The sequence below is a fragment of the Macaca nemestrina genome, chromosome 13, assembly GCF_043159975.1.
Source record: "Macaca nemestrina isolate mMacNem1 chromosome 13, mMacNem.hap1, whole genome shotgun sequence".
NCBI lineage: Eukaryota > Metazoa > Chordata > Mammalia > Primates > Cercopithecidae > Macaca > Macaca nemestrina.
Genome location: NC_092137.1, coordinates 15,239,719 through 15,267,131, shown reverse-complemented (window position 1 = coordinate 15,267,131; position 27,413 = coordinate 15,239,719). Strand labels below are relative to the sequence as shown.

General features: G+C 38.1%; 1 protein-coding gene across 2 annotated transcripts in view; it reads left to right on the top strand.

Moving 5' to 3' along the window:
• Positions 1 to 27,413, top strand: part of LOC105486455 (NBAS subunit of NRZ tethering complex) — a 390,628-nt gene that overhangs the window by 333,150 nt on the left and 30,065 nt on the right. For both annotated transcript variants that reach the window (XM_011749319.3, XM_071076257.1), the window contains exon 48: positions 5,698 to 5,893. In XM_011749319.3, coding sequence (XP_011747621.2) covers positions 5,698 to 5,893 — 196 coding nt within the window. The remainder of the gene's footprint in view (positions 1 to 5,697; positions 5,894 to 27,413) is intronic.

Sequence of the window (27,413 nt, the reverse complement as noted above, 5' to 3'; positions counted from 1 at the left end):
ATCTAGAGATTTCACATTATTTTTAAAGTGAAAACAAAGAAAAAAAAAAAAGAAAGAACGGCCCACCTAGAGCAAATTGAATCTGATTTTTTTTTCCTCTTCCTGCTCTATGAGGCAAAGTAAATCACCCAGTGTTCTCTGAGCACCTGCAGTTCATGAGGCCTTATGTCCTGTGAGGTTGAGCCCTCCTGAAAGCCGTGGTCACAACCCAGGACGGTGGATCCACTCTGTTAACCGCAGTATTTCTGGATCACTTTGGGCCGTATTTATGAGTATCCACTCTGCCATGTTACAGCAAGGTGTGTCCCCCCTTTCACTGAGAAGTGAAGCCCAGGAAGATACTCTGTTTTATTTTTTAACTATGCTTACAGTTCTCCAGGAACCCAGGAAGATATTCTGGGTTGGCGTTTGTTTGAGAGCAGCCACAAGGAGATTATCTGTATTTATCAGGAGTCGAGCTTTGAGATTGGAATTGTGTGCATACCAACATCCTTACCTTTCCAGGCATTTTTCTTTTAATATAACATGATTATGATTTTCCTAAAGTCACCCTTTTTATATTACTCCAGGACCATTTATGCATTCATTTATTTGCAGTTATTTCTTATTCCTTGCCAGTTCCCCCTGATTGTTTCATGGGAGCTGGTAAATAGAAGACATTATCCTGGGAAATGTCTGTCCCGCCCACTCCATATTTAGTGAGGAAAGTGTGCATAGTATGTGGGTCAGTTCATTAATGGAGGCACGGGACCTACAGGGAATGAATGTTTATGTCCCTCACTATTAGCTCACTTGTATATACCCCTCCCTCCTTCTACTGGGCTTCAGACGAGGTAGGCAGTGGGAGAGCCTGGGATGAACTAGAGAGCTCCTTGTCTAAAGGAGGCAGCTGCTGCCTTGGCCACAGCCTGTTTTTGCTACTGTTTTCCTATCATCCAGTTTTTAAACAGGAGCTGGAACATCCTGACTCTGTGTGTCTGAAATTCCTTAATTTTGAAACATTGGCATCTGCTATGCAAACCAGTCACAAAATCTGGTTGCCAGTTTACTTTCAATATGGAAGAGACCTAATGTTCCTTCAGGTATCCAAATTCTATGACATTTACATTTAAAAGAAATGTCAAATGTGTGTGTGTTTTGCTTGCTTGAATGTAGTCTTGCTTTCTTGCATTCTCATATAAGAATATTTTATTTTGATTAGTGCATCAAGATTTATAAAATGCTTTTATAGTTACCATCTCCTTTAATGTGCCTTAACCATTTGAATTTAAGTTTGGGTTATCTTTGTATGTGTATGCCATGCAGAACCTGAAAACTCTCTGACCGAGGATTCGCTTATTTTGTGCTTAAAAATCTGTCTTCTTGCTTTGATTCAATCATTTCCTTTGTTTGCTTGACATTTCCCTTCCATTCCTTTGTACATTTGTGAATGTCCTTCCATGCCACATTACATAATAGGGAAATGCCAGGTGAACACTCATGCCACCTCAGAGTAACACAGTCTCAAATTAGTCATTCAGTGAACATAGTTTTGTTGTCACTGTCACTGCTGTTGTTCTTTTCTGTTAATAGAGCTGTGTATGTATTGCACATGACTTCTTTGGACCAAAACTGATTCTGTGTGTGTTTCCTTTATCATCTAATTTTTAAAAATAGTGTACTAAATTATTGTTTGCAGTATAATGTCCCATCCCCAATCCTCATTATAGGGAAAAAGGTGGAAACAATTCCCTATGTGTTTGTAGTGAAACTATGAGAGATTTTCTCTTTTTTATCTATTTTATGACTTTTTTTTTTTTTTTTTTTTTTTTTTTTTTGAGACGGAGTCTTGCTCTGTCACCAGGCTGGAGTGCAGTGGCGTGATCTCGGCTCACTGCAACCTCTGACTCCCTGGTTCAAGCAAATCTCCTGCCTCAGCCTCCCGAGTAGCCGGGATTACAGGCATGTGCCACCACACCCAGCTAATTTTTGTATTTTTAGTAGAGACGGGGTTTCACCATGTTGACCAGGATGGTCTCGATCTCCAGACCTCGTGTTCTGCCGGCCTCAGCCTCCCAAAGTGTATTTTATGACTTTTTAAAATCATTTGTATTACCCTTATAATGAAGTAAATATGTTTTGAAATAATGATGTTCTTTTTTAATTTTTAAGCTCATTAAATCCTCTCCTTGCTTTCGTAAAAGATGAGAAATGGAATCACTTTCCTTCTTCCTATTCTAGTTTTTACATTATGAAAGTTATAATTGCTATTTTTTACCTGTTTATCTTGAAAAATTTAAAACCCTCAGAAAAATTACACAGATTAAAAAAAAATACCGACATGCTCTTCCCCTTGATTTGCCAGTTAACATTTTATCATGGTTCTTCCTCTCTGTTTCCCTATGCATATGTTTGTGTGTATCTGTTTTTATATTTGCTGAACCATAAGAGTGACTATGAATTTTAAGAACTCAATTTGAAATCAAAATGTAAGCAATTTTGAAGCTAAAATCTTCAGGAGATAGTGTCTAGTCAATGTCCTTGGAAGCTTTTTCTAAAGAGCTGCCTTTCATTTCTGTGTAGTTTTGTTGAGCACCAGTAATAGTGAAGCACATCTACGACATGGTTCTTCTGGAACACAATACTTCTATTTTAGGAAGGACTTCTCCTAATTTTATTATATGTTTGAACTATCAACACAAAATGAGAGCATGTTCCTCTAAACTGTCAAATGTTATTAGCCGCACAGTAAGTTCTAATGTAAAAAGAACTAATTTGATTTAATAACTTGACAAATGTTAGAGTAATAATCCTTCTCTATCTCATCATAGCTGAGTAATTTTAATCCACTGCCACACTGTTCTGGAATATGCCCGTTTGGTTCAGTAGCATTGTGTAGTAATTGACAAGGCAGTCAGATAGTCCAAGTTGAAATATTCGTGCCACTACTTACTGTGTGACCTTGGACAAATTATTTTGATCTTTTTAAAAATTTTAATATCATTCAGTTCAAAATGCCGTGGTCAGATTCTTAAATCTGAGATTGTTACCTCATCTACAAATTGGAGATGATAACAGTATACAAGAAAAGGATAGTTATGATGAGTGATATAATTGACGGTACATAGTAAACCTTCAGAAGTTATTATTAATACTGTTTTCATTCTTATTCACCGTATTGGGGGCTTTGGTTATTATTATAACTTCCAGCTTGTCTTCATGACAACAGCTTCCTCACATTCTAGCTTTTCCTAGTTATCTCTTCTTGGCACTTGGGTGAAAGGGCAAAAAAAATCAACTTCATTTTATGTGAAACTGTTAGGACTTATAATCAGAAATGGACTTTAAATTACTTTCTTCCTGAATTAGACAGCTTCAAGTCTTCATCACAAGTGCCTTAGTCTGCCCCAGCCCATACATTTTTCTAATCAATAACATGATTTTGATGTTTCACTGCTCACAAATCGTCTATCATTCCCATTTCATGCAAAAAAGATCAGATGTCCTTAATAATAATGGTTGCTTTTAATTGAAGCACTTAGTTATATGCCAGACATTGTATTACATGCCTTGCATTTATTATTTTATGTTTCTGTTTAATTTCTCAACAACCCCATGAGGAAGGTGTTGTTATCCATCTCCAATATACGAATAAGGAAACTGAGGCTCTGATCTATTGAGTGACTTCTTGGTCAAAGTAACATTGTCAGGAAGTGGCAAATGTGGGCACTGAGTCTGGGCCTAACACCTCCAGAGCTTGTGCTGTCAAAGAGTTAAACTGCACCGCCTTTTCAGCCTTGTTTTCAGTCTCTTGGTTACCTAGGTGAGAAAGCCTATCCTTCCTTAGCTCGCTCTCCTCTAATTTACCACCCACACATCTGTGCTTTAATCTCTCCCGGAACATTCTTTGTCCTTTGAAATCTTTTGCTGTTTTTTTCTTGCTGTTCTCTGTCTGGATTATATTTTGCCACACTTCCATTTATATACATTCTAATTATCCTTTGTGATCCTGTTCATATGCCATGTCCTCTCTGAAGCCTTTCCTGGTTCTATTCACTCTTCATCCAGAAGAGTTGTTCACATTTATATTAGTAATTTGGATAATAGTCACTTGTAAAGTCTTGCTGTTCCATGGTATTATTATTTCTTTGAAGGCAGAGACCATATAATTTTTATCTCTGTATCATTAAGCACAAACTATAGCGCTTTGATGATGCTGATAATTATGGTGATGATCGTTATTATGACAATGATGGTTACTATTTATTAAGTACTTCCTCTGTGCCACATAATTTGCTAGGTGCTTTGTATATGTTATCTTGGTTTCACAGACTCCGGGTGACACACTCTTGGGACCTTTATCCGTGTCACTATAACCTGGGAAGGATAATATTCATGATTTTATCTAGAGTTCTTAGTAAAGTCTGCAGCCAGGATTCAGTTAGGTCCATCAGATTTTTTTTTTTAATGGTCTTTGCGTTACACTCATTACACTGTACTGTCTGTTTACTTTGCAAAAAGTTCACCAGAAATAGGTGTAGTATTCTATTTTTGCACCTGAATTGTTTCCATTTCTGATAAATATTTAAAAGTCTTATAGGTAAAATTAACAACCGAGTTGCTGAATTTACGAAATTCTTAAACCAATTATCCACAAAATTTTGTAGTTTCATTTATTCTTAAATACAAATAATTCTTTTAAATTGCCATAAGATCATATTTGACAAGTATATGAAATAATACATACTGAAAGACATACTCAGTGGCATTGCAGAATTTTATTCTTCTCAGAAGTTAAAAAAAAAAAAAAAAAAAAAAAAAAGGCTTGTAATCTTATTAGGGCATGGAATTTGATTTAAGTTAGACCGGGACTCAGTCTAGGTGATTTATAGCTAAAAGCCTTATAAGGATCTGGCTACAACAAAACCTGTATAATTCAGTGCTTTAGCATGGGATCTCCAGGCCCATGTGGGAGTGAGTCTTCTCTATGGATAACCCCTTAAGAGTTATGGATAAATAATCCATTGACATAATCAAATAAGATATTCATTTGGGGTTACAAGAAAAGAGATTCCAGTAGTAGATGGAATGTTGTACAAACTTTGTTGTCCCCTTTTCTGAATCATTTTAAACTTCACAGTCCTATAATAACCAAGCATTCATACTTCCCTTTTAGAGTAGTATAAAATTTGATCCTCTAATGGCATATTGAAATTCTAATCATCTGGGGAAAATGGTAGAAAGAACTGGAGCTTTGGGGTCATACAACACTACTATACATTTGTGTGAGCATGTTATATCACTTCCCTGAAGTTTGTTGGTTCAGCTGTAAAGAGTAACTTACGATACCTACTTTGCTTAATTATTGTCAACGAGTAATCAGATATATAAAATTACTACAATGCAGCCTTGCACTATTGGTATCACTAACAGAAATAAGCCTTACTACTTACTAAATTTTGAAACAAACTAGCCAAGGATATTTATCTGCTTTATATAACTCATTTTAATATGATACTGTTTAAAAATTACATTCATTTTACATAGGTTTTAAATACCTGCTGTAAGCCATTTAAAAACCAAAATTTTTCCTTTCAAGAGGAAAAAAATGAAGTCATCCAACAAACAAGTGTTAGGTCAGTGACCACATTTGATTACTGGAAGGGGGAAAATAAAAGGCTTAGGAGTTTACAGATACCTCTGGATTTTGCCCTGCAGTGAGGAGCTGGTTTCCCCTGAGGACCTGCTGGAGTGGCTGCGGCCTTTCTGTGCTGATGACGCCTGGCCGGTGCGGCCCCGCATTCACGTGCTACAGATTTTGGGGCAATCATTTCACCTGACTGAGGAGGACAGCAAGCTCCTCGTCTTCTTTAGAACTGAAGCCATTCTCAAAGCCTCCTGGCCCCAGAAACAGGTAAGGAAGTGTCTGAATGATTATTTTTCTTACTAACAATAATTAGGCCAGATGCAGTTGCTCACGCCTGTAATCCCAGCATTTTGGGAGGCCAAGGTGGGAGGATCACCTGAGGCCAGGAGTTCAAGACCAGCCTGGCCCACGTGACGAAACCCCATCTCTACTAAAACTACAAAAATTAGCCGGGCGTGGTGGCACGTACCTGTAGTCCTAGCTACTCGGGAGGCTGAGGCAGGAGAATCACTTAAACCTGGGAGGCAGAGATTGCAATGGGCAAGATCGCACCACTGCACTCCAGCCTGGGCAACAGAGTGAGACTCCATCTCAAAAGGAAAAAAAAAACAATAATTGGAGGTCAGTTCTTCATTTCTTTAAACAACTGTCAACTGGATAATCTTGGTAATGCAGACTTTCCAATATATTTATCAGTCGGCTATTTAGTAGTTGAATATGTGCAACAAAGTTAATTTTTATTTTTCCATATGCTTGAACATGCGTATGCATGGTAGATTACATGTAGAAACACGTGTACATTATTTTTCTCTTAATAGGAGATAGGATGGTTCACAGTATCAGTTAATTATGGTGGCTTACTCTTGCCCAGGAAAAATGCAGATCTGAATGGAAATATGGTGAACAGTTTAGCTAATTCATTTCCTTCGTGCTTTGCCCAGGTACTAAAATGCTGTCCCTTCTCCCCATATTTAGAAGGACGTAATGTAGCAGAGACACAAGATCTTAGTTTTTTCATACTGTACTTCAAGACTCACTCAATCCATCTTCTCTCTAGAACCTTCTCTAACCATTGCAAGCTTAATGGAACCTTGAATTCCATATATTTGAGCCTTAATTATTTATAATTATTATCATTATTAATTACTGTTAAAAGTTTTGTTTTCCCACCACCATGAAAACTGAAGCCCGTGGCCGGGCGCGGTGGCTCAAGCCTGTAATCCCAGCACTTTGGGAGGCCGAGAGGGGCGGATCACGAGGTCAGGAGATCGAGACCATCCTGGCTAACCCAGTGAAACCCTGTCTCTACTAAAAAAAAAAAATACAAAAAACTAGCCGGGCGAGATGGCGGGCGCCTGTAGTCCCAGCTACTCGGGAGGCTGAGGCAGGAGAATGGCGTGAACCCGGGAGGCGGAGCTTGCGGTGAGCTGAGATGTGGCCACTGCACTCCAGCCTGGGCGACAGAGCGAGACTCCGTCTCAAAAAAAAAAAAAAAAAAAAAAAAAAAAAGAAAACTGAAGCCCTAGAGGATATATTTACCATCTTTTGACCCTAAGTATCCTGTGCACATACTCAGAGTTTGAATCCTTATTGATTGAATAAATAAGAATACTAATTCCTAAATCAAAGAAATATGGTGGCTGTTGAAGTTTGGCTTAAATTCTAAATTGATGCACCCTGAGGCCGTAGGGTCCAGGAGTCGGTAACCTTAATCACGTGCTTTAGCGAGCAGGGTTAGGCCATCATGTCAATCAGTGTTAGCAACTAGGACTTCCCAGATAATCCCCATTGCAAAAGAGTTTCCTAGAAGTCTAACTCCAACTCATTCTACTGTCTAATTATAAAGCAGGTTTATAATTTATATGGTTATTACCACATCCAAAGAACAATAAATTTCTTTTAAAAAATGATTCAGATTTTAAGAATATCTTGGGGCTCATCACAGAATATCTTTGTAATCATTATCAGGTATAGTCTTATTTCCTCTGTGAGATGAAGAGGTCAATACTATTGTTTGCTCTTCAGAGTTAGAGAAACTGAGATTCAAAAAAGATAGACCTATCAAGGATTCTCTACTCTTGTCAAATCACTGAAGTGGATTGTAGTTAAAAAGTCATAAATGTCAGAATCATACTCTCTCTGAAGCACTGTTACCTTAACATGTTCAGTCTCAACATTTTGCCTTGTATTACTTGAGGAAGCCACTTGCCGTTTTTTTTAAAGAGCAGGCTAGGAACATGAAGGCAATAGGCCGTGAGCTCTGTTCCAGGTACGGGGCATAGAAGTTAGAGATGTACTTGTTTTCAGCAAACACGAAGGTTCATGTGGCATCCCTGGGGTAAACCCTAAAATAGGTCACATTAGTTTTGCTATGTGGAACTTTAGGTTCTGATTCTGGTCCTGAAGCAAATGAACGTGACTACAGTTATGTACTTTCCTCACACCTTCACTTTTCAAGTTCTCAACTTCAGTCAGTTTCACCTTCCTGTCAGGATAATGAGGCTGATTTCTCTGGTTAGAGCCTTGCTTTATGTTGTGTCAGATTCCTAATATTCTAAAGATACTAGGAAACAGTGTACAAGTTGGGAAAAGGGGAAAATGTCCATATTATCTGACATGTTGAAACACTAGAACATACACTTTGAACCCGAGCTCTTCATAAATAGGTATCATTGCTATTTCTTCTTTTAAGCTTTTCTCAATGTTCTAATTACTCAAGAAACAAGTTGTAACTTTTATATGAGTTCAAGGATTTCTGAATTTTTTTGAGATTTTAGTTCCTTGATAGCTTAACTTTTTCCCAAAAGCAGAACTTAAGGAAATTTGGCTTGTAATTAAGATTTTTTTCTCAAGCACTTTTCTAAACTGACCTGACTTTATTGTTATGAGTGCAAACTATTTTGTCTCATTTGCCAAATCCGCGTGTAACTGCACTTCGCCAATATTTCTTCTGTGGTGGTGCGATCTTTTTCAGGCCCTCTAGGAAATCTCTCCTAAGAGTCTCTGAGTGACTCTAATACAAGTCATCTCATATCCTCCTCATTCTTTTTATTTTCTCTCCTCTATGCTTTCCCCTTGTGTAAGAGCATTTTCCCTGTTCTTGGTAGGTAATGATATGGATTTGTTAAATATTTGGTAGTACAAATAAGAAAGTCACACTGGCTTAATGATGCTACTCATCTAGAGTCTTCTCCAAGAAGTAAATCAGTGAGTGTCCCCCTCCTCCTTTAGAAATTAAAAGTGTCTGTCTGGCATTACTCATGGAAATCTATTTTGAAGGACAGGTGCTTTTGATGGCAGAATATGACTTATAATTGTAAATAACCTCTCGTTACTGGGTGAATGAATGCAGAAAAATTGCGTTTAGAATGGAAACACCAACAACTTCTGGTATGTTACAAAACTATGCCCGTAGTTTAAATTGTCTCTTAAATTATTGTTTTTCAAAAATTGTGTTACCTTTCACTAGAGTAGTAGAAAGATGACGGCACTAGTGGACAGATACTTGTGTATGTGTCCATCCTCCCTCTACCACTAGTTTTATAATTTGGGGGAAGATTCTTCATCTATGTGTTTGGCTGCTCAGTATATAAAATGGAAGCTTGAACTAGAGGAGATAGAGGATATTGTGCTTCCCTCATCATTTCTCTCACATACATTAAACTCCACTCTTCATCTCCATATCCCAAATACCTAGAAGATCCCCGAGGGTTGACGGTATACGCTCTCGTTTTTTCCATTTTCTCTCTATCCCCTTCTTCATTCTCAGAGATACTTTGGGTGATATTAAGGATAGAGACGAGTTCTTACAGCGTAAGGATAAGAATAGATAATGATATTGCAATGTTCAATTACCAAAAAATGTGGGACTGGTACCTTCAGTGTGGCTGCTATCTCTCTTAGGCAGACTTTGCATACTTCAGAGAGACTTGATATTTAATTATCCTCGAGGTGCCCAAAGTAGTGGCCCCACAAATCAGTGTGTTGCTGGGAAATCAGCCAGCTCCTGCAAAATTAAACACAGTCTCTGGTTCTTGCTACCTCACCGGTTCTCAGAGAGACAGTAATTTCTAGTTTTCTAATGATTAGTTAACAGAATTAAAAATTCAGAGACCCTCATTTTTCAACAGTTTGAGAGGCTTTTATTTCCATTCCAGAAATATGCCCCAGCTTGGGGTGGGAGGGAAAAAGAGAGGGACATGGGGGCAGGGGGGAGGGGATGAATGTGTTGTGTTAATCCTCGTGGTATGGCTTATCTGAGTTTTTCAGCTTTTGTAATTTTCTAGCTAACTGGTGCGTGAAAAATATGGGGCAAAATATGGTTATTTCCTTTAAAAAAATCCCATACCTTATCACCTCAAACTTTTTTCCCATTTTTATGTAAAAAAGAACATGTGGCTTAGTTTTACCTTTTAAAATTTCAATATATCTGAATTTGTGGTTGTAAGTGATCACCAGAAGAATTAGTTTGAGACAATTTCTAACCTCATTACAAATGCATGTATTTTGCCTACTTTGAAATGTGCAAGGACATATTAACCCTTCTTTTCAGAAATCAGTTTGACTGTATTTCCAAATTTTTAGTAAAATATGCCCTTCCCTCTCAGAGCTCAGAGAACAGCAACAAAAGTCCAGTATGCCAAGTTACATTTAGATCCTTACAAGTAATTTACTGTTACCTTAAATGTCTTCAAAGCCAAGACTCACTGTCATGATTTACTTAACCAAATATAGGATAATATTTGAAGTTAAAAATATATGTGCACACATCCATATCACATATCCCCAATAGCCATGAAATCACAGATTCCTACAACTAGAAGAGACTTTCAGAAGCATCCCAGTTCAGCAGTCATATTTTACAGAAAAAGTTACAGAAGTCCAGAAAGGAGTACTGCCTTCCCCATATTTTCGCTTAAATGTTTCCTTTTCTGCAATGACGGTACAGCCTAAGTTAACCACCTCAGTCATGGTCTGTTTTATTGCTGTCTTAATTCTCCACAAATCACTCACCAGTGTCTGCTGACTCCTTCCTGCCTGTCCTTATGTTTGTCTATTTATTATACGAACTCTTTCTTCTTCCATTAGAATATAAATTCCATGAAAACAGGGATCTCACACTCAATAAATATTTGTTGAATAAATGAATATCAAATCTTTAAAAACTTGTCCAAGGTCACCCTTAAAATGGCAGGGCCAGGACTCCTGACTTTCAGTCTGATGTTCTTGCCATTAATGATGAAGGATTAGACCATGCTGCTTCCCCCTGATATGCAAGCAAAATGATTTGCTTGGAATAGTGGGAAGATCTCCTTACAGAGTGGCCAAGCACTTTTGTTTGATTTTTATTAGCTTGCCGTAATTCGCTGACAGTGATTTCTGACCAGCCAGTTGCTTCTCATGTCACAGCACGTTTGTCCCAATATGAGCAAGAGATTTGAAATGTTAGGATATAACTCCTTGTGTCCTTTTTCCTAAAATAATTAAAGTTGACAGAGCATCCATTTTAATTGGTCCTGCAAATACTTGGAGATGTTGAGAGTTTCTCCTTATGAACAATGGGTTCTTTCCTTTCAATATTTGCCCTCTGGCCATTGGCATCATTGGGGGCAAAAGAAGGAACCCTGGATTGTGTACTATGTGCATGCTAATCTTTAAAACTGTGTTGCAAAGTGGTTAACCAGCCTCTCTGTTTTAAATGAGGTCACATGACCAATTTAAGGTGATACATGGAACTCAAACCCAGTTCTGTCTGATTCTAAAACCTATATTCTTGGCCCTGTACTACACTTCTTCCTATTTGCCAGGGAAATATACAGCACTAATATTTGAATAGCCTTGGACCAAATAAAGCATAGCCTTTCCCCCTTCCCACTGTGACTTTACATGGATTAAATTTGATTAGAGATGAGAAATCAGGAGTTTGAAAGAGAATACAAAACATTGCTTTATCTTTTACATTTGTCACTGTCTCAATACATAGTACTGTGTATGTTAACTGCTGCTTAATTCAAATATAGAAAAATGCTGTGCCTAATAACTGTTGTTTGAATAGGGCAATATATGTGAAATATTCACCAAATATTCTTCAAGCATATGTCATTTGACATGCACTGTACTACACTCTAGAGACAGAAAAATACATAAGGCAATTGGTAATAAAATGTTTGGGCTTTTTGGCCACCAGTCACTAGCTCTGTGAGCTTGGAAAAGTTAGTAAATCTCTCATAACCTCAATTTCCTTGTCTAAAAAATGGAAATAATAATACAATACAATTGTTGTAAGAATTAAATAGGCTACTACCTATAAAGCTCTAATTCTGGTCCCAGTAAATGGACCTAATTGGTGAAGGACCTCTACACCAGTGGAGAACATAGATCTATCAATAAAGAAGTAGATACCCTAAAGGGTTTAGATACTGTATTGGTTTGTTCTCATGCTGCTATAAAGAGCTGCCTACAACTGGGTAGTTTATAAAGGAAAGAGGTTTAATTGACTCACAATTCTGCAGGGCTGGGGAGGCCTCAGGAAACTTATAATCATGGCAGAAGGGGAAGCAAACAGGTCCTTCTTCAGATGGCAGTAGGAAAGAGAAGAATGAGAACTGAGCGAAGGAGGAAGTCCCTATGAAACCATCAGATCTCGTGGGAACTTACTATCACGAGAATAGCATAGGGGAAACTCCCCACATGCTTCAGTTACCTCCCACCAGGTCCCTCCCACCACACATGGGGATTATGGGAACTACAATTCAAGATGAGATTTGGGTGGGGACACAGCCAAACCGTATCAGACACTGTGATAAAAGTCTGCACAGTACACAGGGGTCAAAGGAGGGCACGCAGCCACTGTCTGGCAGCAGTGAGCAAAGGCTCACTGCTCTGAAGGGGTGATACTTAAACTGAGTTTAGCCCAGCTGATGTACGGTGTGAAGACAACAGCCACCAAGAAAAAAAAGTGGAAGGAAGCAGACCAGATCTGGGGCGGGGCACAAGTATCATGCTCAGGTTTGACTTCTGTGCTGCTCAGGCAACACAGAAGGGTGTGGCCAGGGAAGCAACATGATCAGATCTGTGTTTAGGGAGAAACCCTCTGACCTCTGCATGAACAATGGACTGGAGAGGTCTGGCTGGAGGGATGCCAGTTGGAAGACAAAAGCAGTGGTCTTATTGCCTGGACTGGCCCTGAACTTGGTACTAGCTGCGAACAAACAAGAGGGTAGAAAAGAAAGTTTAAAGCGTTAGTATCCATGGACTTGGTGTCTGCTTAGATATGGGGGCTTAGAAAAGAGCTTATTTTGCCTCTGTTTTTGCTTCAGTTACCAGGAGGAAGTGGTGCTGCTCAACTTATTAGCACATGCAGGAGGAGAATCCGGTTTTGTGGCAAATGACACTAATTTCAGGGAAGTCATTAGTATGTTTTAATTCTGAACAATGCTTTTTGGAAGATGGAAGTGGAGATATAGGGAGGCTCTGTTTATCCCCTTCACACAAGCATCCTTTCTTCATAGCCTTACTGTGTCCTAGTTAACAGTGACCACTTCCTAGGAAGTAAACTTGAGTTTAGCAAATGTCACTGGATGAGGTCTGCTCTAACACCATCTCTGGGTACCCTTTTACTAGGCTCAGGTCAAGTCTCACTTGTGCTTTGTAATGGGCTAATCATGTCCGAGTGCCTTCTGCTTAGAGGTGTAATGATCTCAGCAGTGATGATCTTTAGTTAACATGTTGCACAACAATATCTTCTCTTCAATCCTCCTATGGATAAGTGAGAAAAACGTCGAAGGAAAAGGAAAAAAAATTGTCAGGAAAAATGAAAGTATGTGAATGTTGGGCACTGGTAGAGGAAATAGAATAACTGGGGATAACTTTTTATTTGGAAATTTGAGGTTTACAAAAAAGTTGCATAAATTATGCAAAGTATTCTGTATACTTTTTACTCAGATTCATTAAATATTAATATCTCAGATAACAAAGCTACATTCTTTCAATACTATCATCTAATTTACACATAATTCAAATACTATTCATTGTCCCACTAGTGTCTTCTTTCTGGTCCACATTTAATATAGCTTGCACGTTGCATGTCTTTATTTTTTATCTTTTTTTTAAAAATGTTTGTGGGTACATAGTAGGTGTATATATTTTTGGGTTACATGAGATATCTTGATACAGCCATGCAGTGCATAAAAATCACATCAAGATAAATGGGGCATGTATCACCTCAAGCATTTATCCTTTGAGTTATAAACAATCTAAGTTATACTTTAAGTAATTTTTATATGTACAATTAAGTTTTTTTTTACTATAGTCATCCTGTTGTGCTAGCACATAGTAAGTCTTATTTATTCTTTGTAACTCTTTTTTTTTACCTATTAATCATCCACTTCCCCTGCAACCTCCTCAGCCTCTGATTACCATCCTTCTATTCTCTATCTGCATGAGTTCAATACTTTTAATATTTAGCTCCCACAAATAAGTGAAAACATGTGAAGTTTGTCTTTCTGTGCCTAGCTTATTTCGCTTACCATTATGACCTCCAGTTCCATCTGATTGTTGCAAATCTTAGGATCTCATTCTTTTATAGCTGAGTAGTACTCCATTGTGTATATGTACCACACTTTCTTTATCCATTCATCTGTTAATGGACACTTACGTAGCTTCCAAATTTTGGCTGTTGTGAACAGTGTTGCAGTAGACATGGGAGTGCAGCTATCTCTTTGATATGCTGATTTCTTTTCTTTGGGGTATATACCCAACAAAGAGATTGCTGGATCATATGGTAGCTCTATTTTTAGTTTTGTGAGGAACTTCTAAACTGTTCTCCATAGTTTTTGTACTAATTTATATTCCAACCAATAGTGCGTGAGGGTTCCTTTGTCTCCATATTCTTGCCCGCATTGGTTTTTGCCTGTCTTTTGGATATAAGCCATTTTAACTGGGGTGAGATGATATCTCATTGTAGTTTTGATTTGCATTTCTTTGATAATCAGTGTTGTTGAGCACCTTTTCATGTACCCGTTTGCCATTTATATGTCTTCTTTTGAGAAATATCTATTCAGATTTTTGCCCATTTTTTAACCAGATAATTAATTTTTTTCTATAGTTGTTTGAACTCCTTATATATTCTGGTCAGATGGGTAGTTTGCAAATATTTTTTCCCATTCTGTGGATTGTCTCTTCACTTTGTTGATTGTTTCCTTTGCTGTGCAGAAGCTTTTAACTTGATGTGATTCCATTTGTCCATTTTTTGATTTGGTTGCCTGTGCTTACTCAAGAAATCTTTGCCCAGTCATCCAGTGTCCTGGAGAGTTTCCTCAATGTTTCCTTTTACTAATTTCATTGTTTGAGGTCTTAGAGTTAAGTCTTTAATCCATTTTGATTTGATTTTTATATATGGTGAGAGATGGGGTCTAGTTTTATTCTTTTGCATATGGATATCTGGTTTTCCTAGCACCATTTATTAAAGAGGCTGTCCTTTCCCCAGTGTATGTTCTTGGCACCGTTGTCAAAAATGGGTTTACTGTAGATGCCTGGATTTATCTCTGGGTTCTCTATTCTGTTCCACTGATGTTTGTGTCTCTTTTAATGCTACTACCCTGCTATTTTGGTTACTATAGCTCCGTAGTATAATATAGAGTCAGGTAATATGACTCCTCCAGTTTTGTTATTTTTGTTCATCAGAGCTTTGGCTATTCTGGGTCTTTGCACCTTCATATAAAGTTTAGGATTGTTTTTTCTATTTATTTAAAAAATGTCATTGATATTTTGAGAGGAATTCCTTTTGAGAGGAGTTGAGTAGTAGGAACATTTTAACAGTATTTATTTATCAATGATATTTGCCTGTAGTTTTCTTTTTTTATGTGTCTTTGTCTGGGTTTAGTGTCAGGGTAATACTGGCCTTGTGGAACTAGTTTGGAAGCATTTCCTCCTCTGGAATAGTTGGAATAGGATTGGTATTCTTCTTCTTTAAATGTTTGGTAGAATTATAATACCAATCCTATCCAGTCCCAGGTTTTTCTTTACTCGGAGACTTATTATGGCTTCTGTCTCATTACTTGTTATTGATCTGTTCAGGTTTTAGATTTCTTCATGGTTCACTCTTGGTATGTTGCATGGGTCTAGGAATTTATCCGTTTCCTCTAGATTTTCCAACTTACTGTCATATAGTTGCTTATAGCCACTAATGGTCCTTTGAGTTTCTGCAGTATTGATTGAAATGTCTCCTTTTTCATCTTTGGTTTTATTTGGGTTTTCTCTCACTTTTTGTTTTCAAGTTAATCTGTCCAAAGATTTGTTAGTTTTATCTTTAAAAAAAAACAAAACAAAAACAAAAAAAAAAACCCCAATGATTTGTTTTAGTGATCTTTTACATTGTTTTCTTCATTTCCAATTCATTTATTTCTGCTCTGATCTTTATTATATCTTTTTTCCTATTAGTTTTAGATAGATTTGATTTGTTCTTGCTTTTCTAGCTCTTTAAGATACATTGTTAGGTTATTTGAAGTTTTTTTTTTCCTTTTTGATGTAGCCACTTATAGCTGTAAACTTCCTTCTTAGTCCTGCTTTTACAGTGACCTATAGGTTTTGTTATGTTATGTTTCCATTGTCATTTGTTTCAAGAAATTTTTCAGTTTCCGTCTTCATTTCTTCATTGGGCTACTGTTTGATAATATTTCCATTATTTAAATGTTTTAAGACTTGTTTTGTGACCCATCATACACTCTGTCCTTGAGAATGATCTATGTGCTGAGGAAAAGAAGTATATTCTCCAGCTGTTGGGGTAAATATTCTATAAATATCTATTCAATCCATTTGATCTATAGTACAGATTAAGTCCAATGTTTCGTTGTTGATTTTCTGTCTGGGCAATCTGTCTGATGCTGAAAGTCGGGTATTGAAGTCTCCAGCTATTATTGTTTTGGGGCCTGATATGGTTTGGCTGTGTCCCCAACCAAATCTCATCTTGTTGTGGGACGGACCCAGTGGGAGATAATTGAATCATGGGGACACTTTCCCCCATACTGTTCTCGTGGTAGTGAATAAATCTCACAAGATCTGGTCTTTTTATAAGGTGTTTCCCCTTCCACTTAGTTTTTCCTTCTTTCTTGCCTGCCGCCATGTAAGACATGCCTTTCACCTTCCACTATGATTGTGAGGCCTTCCCAACCATGTGGAACTGAGTCCATTAAACCTCTTTTTCATTATAAATTATTCAGTCATGGGTATGTCTTTATCAGCAGAGTGAACATGAACTAATACAAGGCCTATGTCTTTCTTTAGCTCTAATAATATTTGCTTTATGTATCTGGGTGCTCCAGCATTGGGTGCATATATATTTACAACTGTTATATCCTCTTGCTGTTTATATCCTCTTGCTTTATCATTATATAGTGATCTTCTTTGTTTCTTTTTACAGTTTTTGTCTTGAAATCAATTTTGTCTTAGTTACTGTATTAGTCCATTTTCACACTGCTATAAAGAACTACCTGAGACTGGGTAATTTATAAAGAAAAGAGGTTTAATTAACTCACAGTTCTGCATGGCTGGGGAGGCCCCAGGAAACTTACAATGATGACAGCGAATGGAGAGCAAGCACCTTCTTCAAAAGGTGGCAGGAGAGAGAAGGAGGGAAGGACCAGACATTTATCAAACAACCAGATCTCATGAGAACTCTATCACAAGAACAGCAACGGGGAAGTTCACCCCCATGATTCAATCACCTGCCACCAAGCCACTCCTCCAACAGATGAGGATTACAATTTGAGTTGCAATTTGGGTGGGGACACAGAGCCAAACCATGTAATTCCATCCCAGCCCCTCCCAAATCTCTTACGTCTTTCACTTTTCAAAACCAATATGCCTTCCCAGTAGTCCCCTAAAGTCTTAACTCATTCCAGCCTTAACTGAAAAGCACAAGCTCAGAGGCTCAATGAGACTGAGACAAGATGAGTCCTTTTCACTTACGAGCCTGTAAAATCAAAAACAAATTAGTTACTTTGAAGATACAGTGGGAGTACAGACATTGGGTAAATGGTCTAATTCCAAATGGGAGAAATTGACCAAAACAAAGGAGCTACAGGCCCCATGCAAGTTCGAAACCCAACCGGGCAGTCATTAAATTTTAAAGCTCCAAAATAATCTTCTTTGACTCCATGTCTCATACCCAGGGCTCAGTCATGCAAGATGTGGGCTCCCAAGCCATGGGCAGCTCTGCTCCTGTGGCTCTGCAGGGTACAGCCTCCATGACTGCTTTCACAGGCTGGCATTGATTGCCTGTGACTTTTCCAGGTGCACAGTGCAAGCTGTAGGCGAATCTACCATTCTGGGGTCTGGAGGATGGTGTCCCTCGTCTCAAAGCTCCACTAGAGGCAGTACCCCAGTGGGGACTCTGTGTGGGAGCTCCAACCCCACATTTCCCCTCTGCATCACCCTAGTAGAGGTTCTCCATGAGGGCTGTACCCCTGTAGCACACTTTTGCCTGGACCTCCAGGCATTTCCGTATATCCTCTGAAATCTAGGTAAAGGCTCCCAAAACTCAACTTGTGTCTTCTGTACACCTGCAAGCCCAGCATCATGTAGAAGCCACCAAGGCTTCAGGCTTGGCTTGCACTCTCTGAAGCAATGGCCTGAGCTCTTCATTGGCCCCTTTTAGCCACAGCTGGAGCTGGAGTGGCTGGAATGCAGGGTACCATGTCCAAGGAGCAGTGGGGTCCTGGGCCTGGCCCGTGGAACCATTTTTCCCTCCTAGGGCCTCTGGGCCTGTGATTGGAGGGGCTCCCATGAAGATCTCTGACATGCCCTGGAGACATTTTGCCCATTGTCTTGGCTATTAATATTTGACTTCTCTTATGCAAGTTTCTGCAGCTGACTTGAATTTCTCCTCAGATAACATTTTGTTTTTTTCTGTTTTTGTTTTTCTACCACCTGGTTAGGCTGCAAATTTTCCAAACTTTTATGCTCTGTTTCCCTTTTAAACGTACGTTCCATCTCTGTCTTTGTGCATATGATTGTACACTTTTAGAAAAAACGAGGTCACATCTTGGACACTTACTGCTTATAAATTTCTGCCAGATTCCCTAAATTATCTTTTTCAAGTTCAGAGTTCCACACATCTCTAAAGCATAGCAAGAGTGACCTTTATTCCAGTTCCCAATAACTTCCTCATCTCCATCTGAGACCACCTCAGCCTGGATTTCATTGTCCATATCAGTATCAGCATTTTGGTCAAAACCATTAAAGTCTCTAGGAAGTTTCATACTTCCCACATCTTCCTGTTTTCTTCTGAACCCAAACTGTTCCAGCCCAGTTCCAATGTTGCTTCCACATTTTCAGGTATCTTTATATCAGTGCCCCACTATCTCAGTACTGATTTTCTATATTAGTCCTTTTTCACACGCTATAAAAACCTACCTGAGACTGGGTAATTTACAAAGAAAAGAAGTTTAATTGATTCACAGTTCCACATGGCGGAAACTTATGACAGAAGGTAAAGGAGAAGCAGCATCTTCAGAAGGCAGCAGGAGAGAGAGGGGGTGGAAAGTGCCAGACACTTATCGAACAACCAGATCTCGTGAGAACTCCATGACAAAAACAGCAAAGGGGAAGTCCGCCCCCATGACTCAGTCACCTCCCACCAGGCCATTCCCCCAAAATGTGGGGATTATAATTTGAGATGCAATTTGAGTGGGGACACAGAGCCAATCCAACTCCTGCTCTTCTGGTTTCCATTGGCATGGAATATCTCTTTTTTCCCCTTTATTCTGAGCGTATGTTGTCTTTATCGGTGAAGCGTGTTTCTGGCAAAAGATCATTGGGTCTTTTTTTTTTTTTATCGACCACTCTGTCTTTTGATTGGAGAATTTAGTCCTTTTCCATTCAAGGTTATTATCGATAAGTAAGGACTTACTCCTGCTGTTTTGTTGTTGTTGCTGTCTTCTCTTCCTTCTTTTCTTCTTTCCTGTCTGCCTTTTAGTGAAGGTGATTTTCTCTTATGGTGTGATTTAATTTCTTGCATTTTATTTTTGTGTATCTGTTGTATGTTTTTTGATTTGAGGTTATCTGTGTGTCTTACAAATACTGTGTTTAACTCATTATTTTAAGCTTATAATAAGTTAATATTATTTGCATAAACAAACAAGCAAAATGAAAATTGATAAAAACTCTGCAGCTTAACTTCATTCCCCGGCTTTTTAACTTATTGTTTTATTCTATTTATATCTTATTCTGTAATTTCATATTGCTACTTCTAATGCCAACCCCGTCCCACAGAGTTTATTCTAACCTTCTCCCTTTTCTTATTTGTAAACTCCTCTCTCTGTCAATAGGAAACTTGAGTGTCATTATCCATAATATATTTATATATTTGCTCAATCCTGGAGTACATATAAATTTTGAAATTACTGGGTAGAATACAATATTTTTGTAGAGCTCTTTTTATCTTTAGACTTCAAGTAAGAGTACTAATAATTCTTTTCTTTTCTTTTTCTTTTTCTTTTTTGAAAGTGTCTCACCCTGTTGCCCAGGCTGGAGTGCAGTTGACCAGTTGTGGCTCACTGCAGCCCCATCCTCCTGACTCAAGGATCCTCTTCCCTCAGCCTTCCAAGTCACTGGGACCACAGGCATGCACTATGATGCCTGGCTAATTGTCTGTTTTTTGTAGACATGGAGTCTCACTATGTTACCCAGGCTGGACTCAAACTCCTGAGTTTAAGCAGTCCTGCTGCCCCAACCTCCCAAAGTGCTGGATGTGTTATAGACATGAGCCACTGCACCTGGCTTATCTGGTTTATATTTTTCAAAGTCACTTAATTCCTTCCTCTTCCCCGCTCACACACACACACACAAACACACACACACAGACATGCCACCTTTAGTATGATTATCTTATCCACTTATTAGTACAGTTAGGTTTCAGGTATTCTTTTTTTGAATATGTGAAATATTAACATGGAATGTGAGATCATTCTCTGGGATTTAGTGCTTTTTTCCATATTCCTTATGGTATTTTGAAGTTTGGACATGCTTGGTCTATAATTGTGCTGAATGTGTGGGTTTTGTGTAGTTTTATTTGTTCTTGTCATTCTATTTTATATTTGGAGAATATATAGGTAGACATAATTCATTGGTTGCCAGTTTCTTCTGTTACCCTAAAGTCTCTCTGAATAATTTCTAACTTAGAGTCAAAATTAAAACTCTAGAAGTAACAACAGAAATCTCTTTTCCTTTAAGCTGTGAAGATGCTACGTGCTGCTTGTTTTGAGGGCCCTCCATGGACTTCACATTAGCCTTCCTATGTGTACCATTTCATCTAAACATTGTAATAACCCTGTAACAGAGGCAATCTCATCACTCCATCACATAAGGAAATAGGCTCAAAGTGGTTAAGAAATTTGTATAATACCTCAATGCTAAAATATGGCAGAATTATATATAACTGTGAACTATCCATACTAGTAGCTACCATAAAGGCTCAGTGTTAACTCAGTTTTAGATACATATAAAGCTGTATGTGTATGTCTGTATATTATGTCATATGTTATGCTATACTATATTATTCTCAAAGTAATCTGATATTGCTAGTTAGGTATTATTACCTTATTTTTACATGTGAAAGCACTGAGGATAAGAGAGGTATTTTTATGTGATTATACAGCTATTAAGTGACAGGGCCAATATTCTGAGTCAGAATAATATACTACAGTGAAAAAATTTTCAGCTGTGTAAATTATTTGATTAAAACTTCATCAAATTTAACTCAAACCAAAGGATGGCCTTAGCTTCAATAGCAGCTGTTTAAAATGAAAACACATGGCTGGGTGCAGTAGCTCATGCCTATAATCCCAGTACTTTGGGAGGCTGAGGCAAGCGGATCACCTGAGGTCAGGAGTGTGAGAGCAGCCTGACCAACATGGAGAAACACATCTCTACTAAAAATGCAAAATTAGCCCAGCGTGGTAACAGGTGGCTGTAATCCCAGCTACTCGGGAGGCTGAGGCAGGAGGATCGCTTGAACCCGGGAGGCAGAGCTTGCAGTGAGCTGAGATCGTGCCACTGCACTCCAGCCTGGGCAACAAGAGCGAAACTCCATTTCAAAATAAATAAATAAATAAATAAACAGACACACAGGTATTTATAGGGAGTCACATGGTACTATATGATTGATCATTTGTCCTAGAGAAAAAATTTATAAGGCAAAATCTTTCCTCTTCGTATTTTAACACAAAATACTTCCCCTTATCATATGTTTTTAAGTGTTTCATAAAATATATTTATGTAAAAATATGTATTACATATTGAAGTGACAGCAGCACTTATGGAGAGTGATTACGGCATGTTTCATTGTGTAATTTCCATGTTTACAGGTATAATAAAATAAGGAGGGTGCTGTAAAGCGTGGTTCAGAATTGCAGTTGTTGGCCTCTATGTGTTTAGATATGTTTCCATACCCACAGATGTGCAGAAACTCCTTGGGAGCCTGCATTCCTGTTCTTTAATTGGATTTCTCCCCATCCCAAGGGTGTGTTTGCAGTGCCCTAGGAGAGACTTTCTGTGGCAATTGAAAACCATTTATTCTTAAGCAGTTTATAAACAGGCACTCATTTTCCTACTCCTTACCTGGCAGGGGAGATACCATGATCACATTTTGCCTTATATGAGCTGTGCAAGGTCAAGTATTTAGAACATTATTGCCAGATCTGCATCTGTTTTTTAGTTCTATAGAAAAGGGAGAATAAGCAGAAAATAGCACCCTTACTTTTAATGTTTAAACTTTAGTTATTTTCCGTACTTTGATATTTTCTCTTTAATAAAATCCATAAATATCCAGAAATTGACAAAAATAGAATATATTATATTTATATTTTCCTATCTAATAGCAATAATTCAGACTATATTTAATAAAAATAACTAACAGTCATAATATTGTTTATTAAGTACTTGCTGTGTGCCAGGCACTGGTCTAGGAATTGCTTGGATTGGTGGGGAATGTTGGTAGTCAACAGCTTATGACTGGTTTTGGTCTTCTCAAAATTCCCTTCCGGGGATATTAGTTCAATCCAGTAGACACAACAGGCAGTACTGGCCACCTGAAACCTTATCAAAGGAGTGGCTTTTAATAGGCAGAGGTCTGGTTAACTCTGTCACCTTTTGATATTTCTGTGTATCTGTTGAAGCTGAGGATTTTTGTTTGTTCTGTTTTTGAAGCCCTGCATACAACAACATCTCAGTGTGACTTTATTGTGTTCATGAAAGGTACTGCACAGTTATTTTGCAACTTCAAGTCAAGTGTCATTATATGAGTCTCTTAGGAGCAGGCTAAGAGCCTACGAATTCTTACGGAAGATAAGAGTACGGTGGTTACTGTTCTGTGAGTTACCCAGAGTAATAAAATAGTAGTAAAAAACATTTTTAAAAAGAATATGGTGGTTACTGTCACTACTGCCAGGAATAATCCTCATGTTTGTAAATCTTTTCTATTTATAAAGTACTTTTAAGTGTATTAATAACTACATCAGCCGGGCGCGGTGGCTCAAGCCTGTAATCCCAGCACTTTGGGAGGCCGAGGCGGGCGGATCACAAGGTCAGGAGATCGAGACCACAGTGAAACCCCGTCTCTACTAAAAATACAAAAAATTAGCCGGGCGCGGTGGCGGGCGCCTGTAGTCCTAGCTACTCAGGAGGCTGAGGCAGGAGAATGGCGGGAACCCAGGAGGCGGAGCTTGCAGTGAGCCGAGATCGCGCCACTGCACTCCAGCCTGGGCAACAGCGTGAGACTTCGTCTCAAAAAAAAAAAATTAAAAAAAAAAAAATAACTACATCATATTTGTAAATTTCTAAAGATAAAATAAGCAACTATCAATACCTATAGGAAGATGCATATTTCAAAAGTACCTTAATTTAAGATATTTATGTTCACTTCCAGGAGCCATAGAGAAATTTGAGGTTAAGACTGTCTTCTACTGATAATAGGTGACTTAGTTCACTTTTTCAAGGACAGTGACTCTGTCTGATAAGAAGGCTGCAGCTGCTTGACAAATTGACCTACACAACAAGGGCTAAAGTCACCTAATTCAATGAGGAAAGAAACAGTGCTTTCAGAGACAAAAGGGAAAATAATATTCTTATGTTTGAGTCACATTTGAATTTTGTTCTTTAAAATCCTAGGATGTTTTGTCAGTGGTGTCGATATGAAATAATCACTATTATAGGCGTAAACTATTATAGGTGTAAAATAATCACTAATTATTATAGGTGTAAACTATTGGACATTTTCACCTCCAGGATTTTGTTTGACACTCACTGTGGAAGGGGTGGGGATGTTAAAAGAGGTATATGTTACTTTTTTCTTCACTGGGGAAAAGGACAAAGAAAAAGAAAACATAATTTTAAAAATAGCAATTTATTTTGTTTATTTTCACTAATCTGTGGAAGGCATGCTTAAGAGTCATTTGAAATACCATATTTATTGCACAAGTAAATGAGATTTTAAAAAGAGATGAAAATCAACCTACAGTTTTATTTTCCTAAAACAGACATATTTCCCTGTTTTCCTGTCCTGTCCTGTCTAGTCTATAGACATAATTCTTAGTAGAAGGAATCAGCAAATAACCAGCTTTTGGCCACGCACAGTGGCTCATGCTTATAATCCCAGAACTCTGGGAGGCCAAGGCAGGAGGATTACTTGAGCCCAGGAGTTCAAGACCAGCCTGATCTATATAAGGAGACCCCATCTCTACAATAAAAACATAAAGGCCAGGCGCGGTGGCTCATGCCTGTAATCCCAGCACTTTGGGGGGCCAAGGCAGATAGATCATGAGGTCAGGAGTTCAAGACCAGCCTGGCCAAGATGGTGAAATCCCACCACTACTAAAAATACAAAAATTAGCCGGGCGTGGTGGTGGGCGCTTGTAATCCCAGCTACTCGGGAGGCTGTGTCAGAGAATTGCTTGAACCTGTGAGGCAGAGCTTGCAGTGAACTGAGATCTCCCCACGTGCCCTCCAGCCTGGGCGACAGAGCAAGATTCCGTCTCAAAAATAAATAAATAAATAAATAAGCTGGGCATGGTAGCATGTGACTGTGGTCTCAACTACTTAGGAGGCTGAGGCGGGAGGGTCACTTGAGCCCAGGAGGTTTAGGCTACAGTGAGCCCTGATTCATGCTACAGCACTCCAGCTTGAGTAACAGAGTGAGTGAGACCCTGTCTCGAAAAACAAAAAAAAAAATCCAGCTTTCTGTTTTTACTATTTGATACATTATGTGGATGATAATATAAGTAATACCTATCCTTTCTTGTGTGCCTACTATGCACCAATATTTTCTAGCTACTTTATTCTCATTATCTTATTTAATATTCACAATCATCATATAAGTATTTGTTATCTCTCTCCTATGGAAGAGGAAAAATCAACCCTCAAAAAGGTCAGTAATGTCTCCAAAATAAACGTTTTTCTGTATTATTTTGACTTTATCATCACTTTTTGAAAGCCATGTATTAATCAAATTTACCTGTTATCGTTTATAATTCCTGTAGTGAGATATGTTGAAGCATTTGATAACTACCTGTAATTTTCACATTAAAATGTATTCTATAGTAATTTCCCATTGTAACTATCTGGAGACTTACATGAGTTCTCTGTACTCTTCATACTTTTATGAAATGTATTTAGATGCTGGGAACATATATAGTTTATAGGTACTATCCTACTTTCTAGCAAAAAGAATTTGATTCTTTTCTAGGTCCACATCCATGGTAAGCCAGGTACCTTATTTTCAAGTATTTTGGAGAATTCAAATTTCCGTAATATTCATACTAATCACATGTTCTCACAACTTCAGTAAGCCTCTGAGACCCATTTGTTTCATCTTTTGTGATCTGTGATGTTAGGGCAATACTTCCTTCTCTAATTTTTTTCAGATAATTTGTTAGATTTATGACATAGTTGTTTCTTCTACTTAAGGTTAACTTTTCTAACTTTTAATGAACAATATTAGCTATAGTATGCACATACATTCAGCCAAAGATATCTTTGAGAAAATAAGTAGATAACATTATCATTTGTATTGTACTATTTTGCAAGAAATGTATATTGATCATTTGTTTTGCTCCATATTCCCTGCTGACCACTAGGATTTAATTGTAGCTAAAACTCAGAGGAACTGGCGTCAATATTTTCAACGTTTAGATTATACACAGTGTTCCCAAGTGTGTAGTTGTCCTCATGTTCTGGCCCCAACACACTTCATTTACCACTTCAACCACAGTTCACCTTCATGAGCCACAAACTACTACTCAGCATCCCTCTGTTGACTCCCCTCGTCTCTACCCAATCTTCTCTTTTTTCCCTTACCTCTACATGTCCAAATGTTACTCTTCCCTCAGATCCTTTCTCGTGTGCCACCTTGTCACCTTCCTGATCTCAGGTTAACTTCTCTCTTCTTATAGCACTATAAACTATATGTCTCTTAAGACCTTTATCAAATTGAATGTGTTACAATAAAAGCCTTCTAACTACCACCTGAGTCAGGTACTCATATATTCAAGTGGAGATCATAAAATATATATGCATACCTTAAATATTTGTGTGAAACTAAATATATAAATGAGCATTCATTTGCCAAATATTTACTGTAAAGCTAAGGCCTTTTCTTAAATATCCAAGTTAACTATGCTTGCAGAGCAACTAAGTAACACTTTCTTCCTATGGGTTTTATATGACCATCTAATTGAAGAGAATAAAAATGTCTACTTTGTGTATGTTCAATTTTATATGTCTCACAATATATGAAGACAACTGATTTGCGCAGACTGCCAATGTCCATAATCTACTTCTCATGGAAAAGGACCCTCCCTTTGAATCATATCTGCATTTGCATAATCATATGCAAAACAGTTTGCAGTTCAGCAAAACTAAAAGGGGACATGGAGAGCATTTGACTTTTTGATTCCAGAAGCTGAGTTGAATTGAGAAGGATGTTTGAGATAGGGGTAATTCAAATGGTTGTAGTCAGAGGAACACATTAAGTCCTTAATATCAGAGTAGGCCAACATAGGCAAATGGACAAGTTACAGGTTAGGAACATAGTAATGGGAGGAAGTACCACTACAAGGAATAGAGTAGGGCAAGATGTTTAGAACTGAAGCTGAGAGTAACAAGAGAGGGCTAGAATTTCCCTTTCCGTGGTGTGTGGCATGAGACAGAGAACTCCTCGTAGGACTGGAAGACATAACCTTATCATCAGTTGAGGATCATCTCTCTATCTAATTTCTCAGGCTTTGTCTTGCTGAATTCTCACAAATTGAATGGTCATCTTTCCGATCACTGTATCTCTGGTACAAAAAGTAGATTCTCAGTTAGTATTTGTGGAATTGAATGAATATAACCCTGTGAAGTAGATGTTATCGGCACATCTTACAGATAAAGAAACTCAGACCTAGGCTAGGCTGTTTGCACCAGGTTACATAGGTATTATATAAGTGGCAAGGGGTAGTGAGCAGATGAGGGTTGGAATGAAAAACTAGGATTGTATGACTTTTGCTATGCAAAATACATGTTTATACTTTACTTTGTTACTGAGGAAGCCTCTATACGGTCCTACCTAATAGCCATTAAATTGTGAGAGCTCTTATATACAGCATTGGGACCCGTTTATAACACTGTTGACAACAATTCAAACTTAATTTGCTTTCCACTCACTCCTAAGATATCAGCAAGCTTTCTCATTTTTATCTTTTAAGTTGAGGCCAGGGAATGTATCCTTAGCGGTTAGTAGATTTGGAAAAGCCTA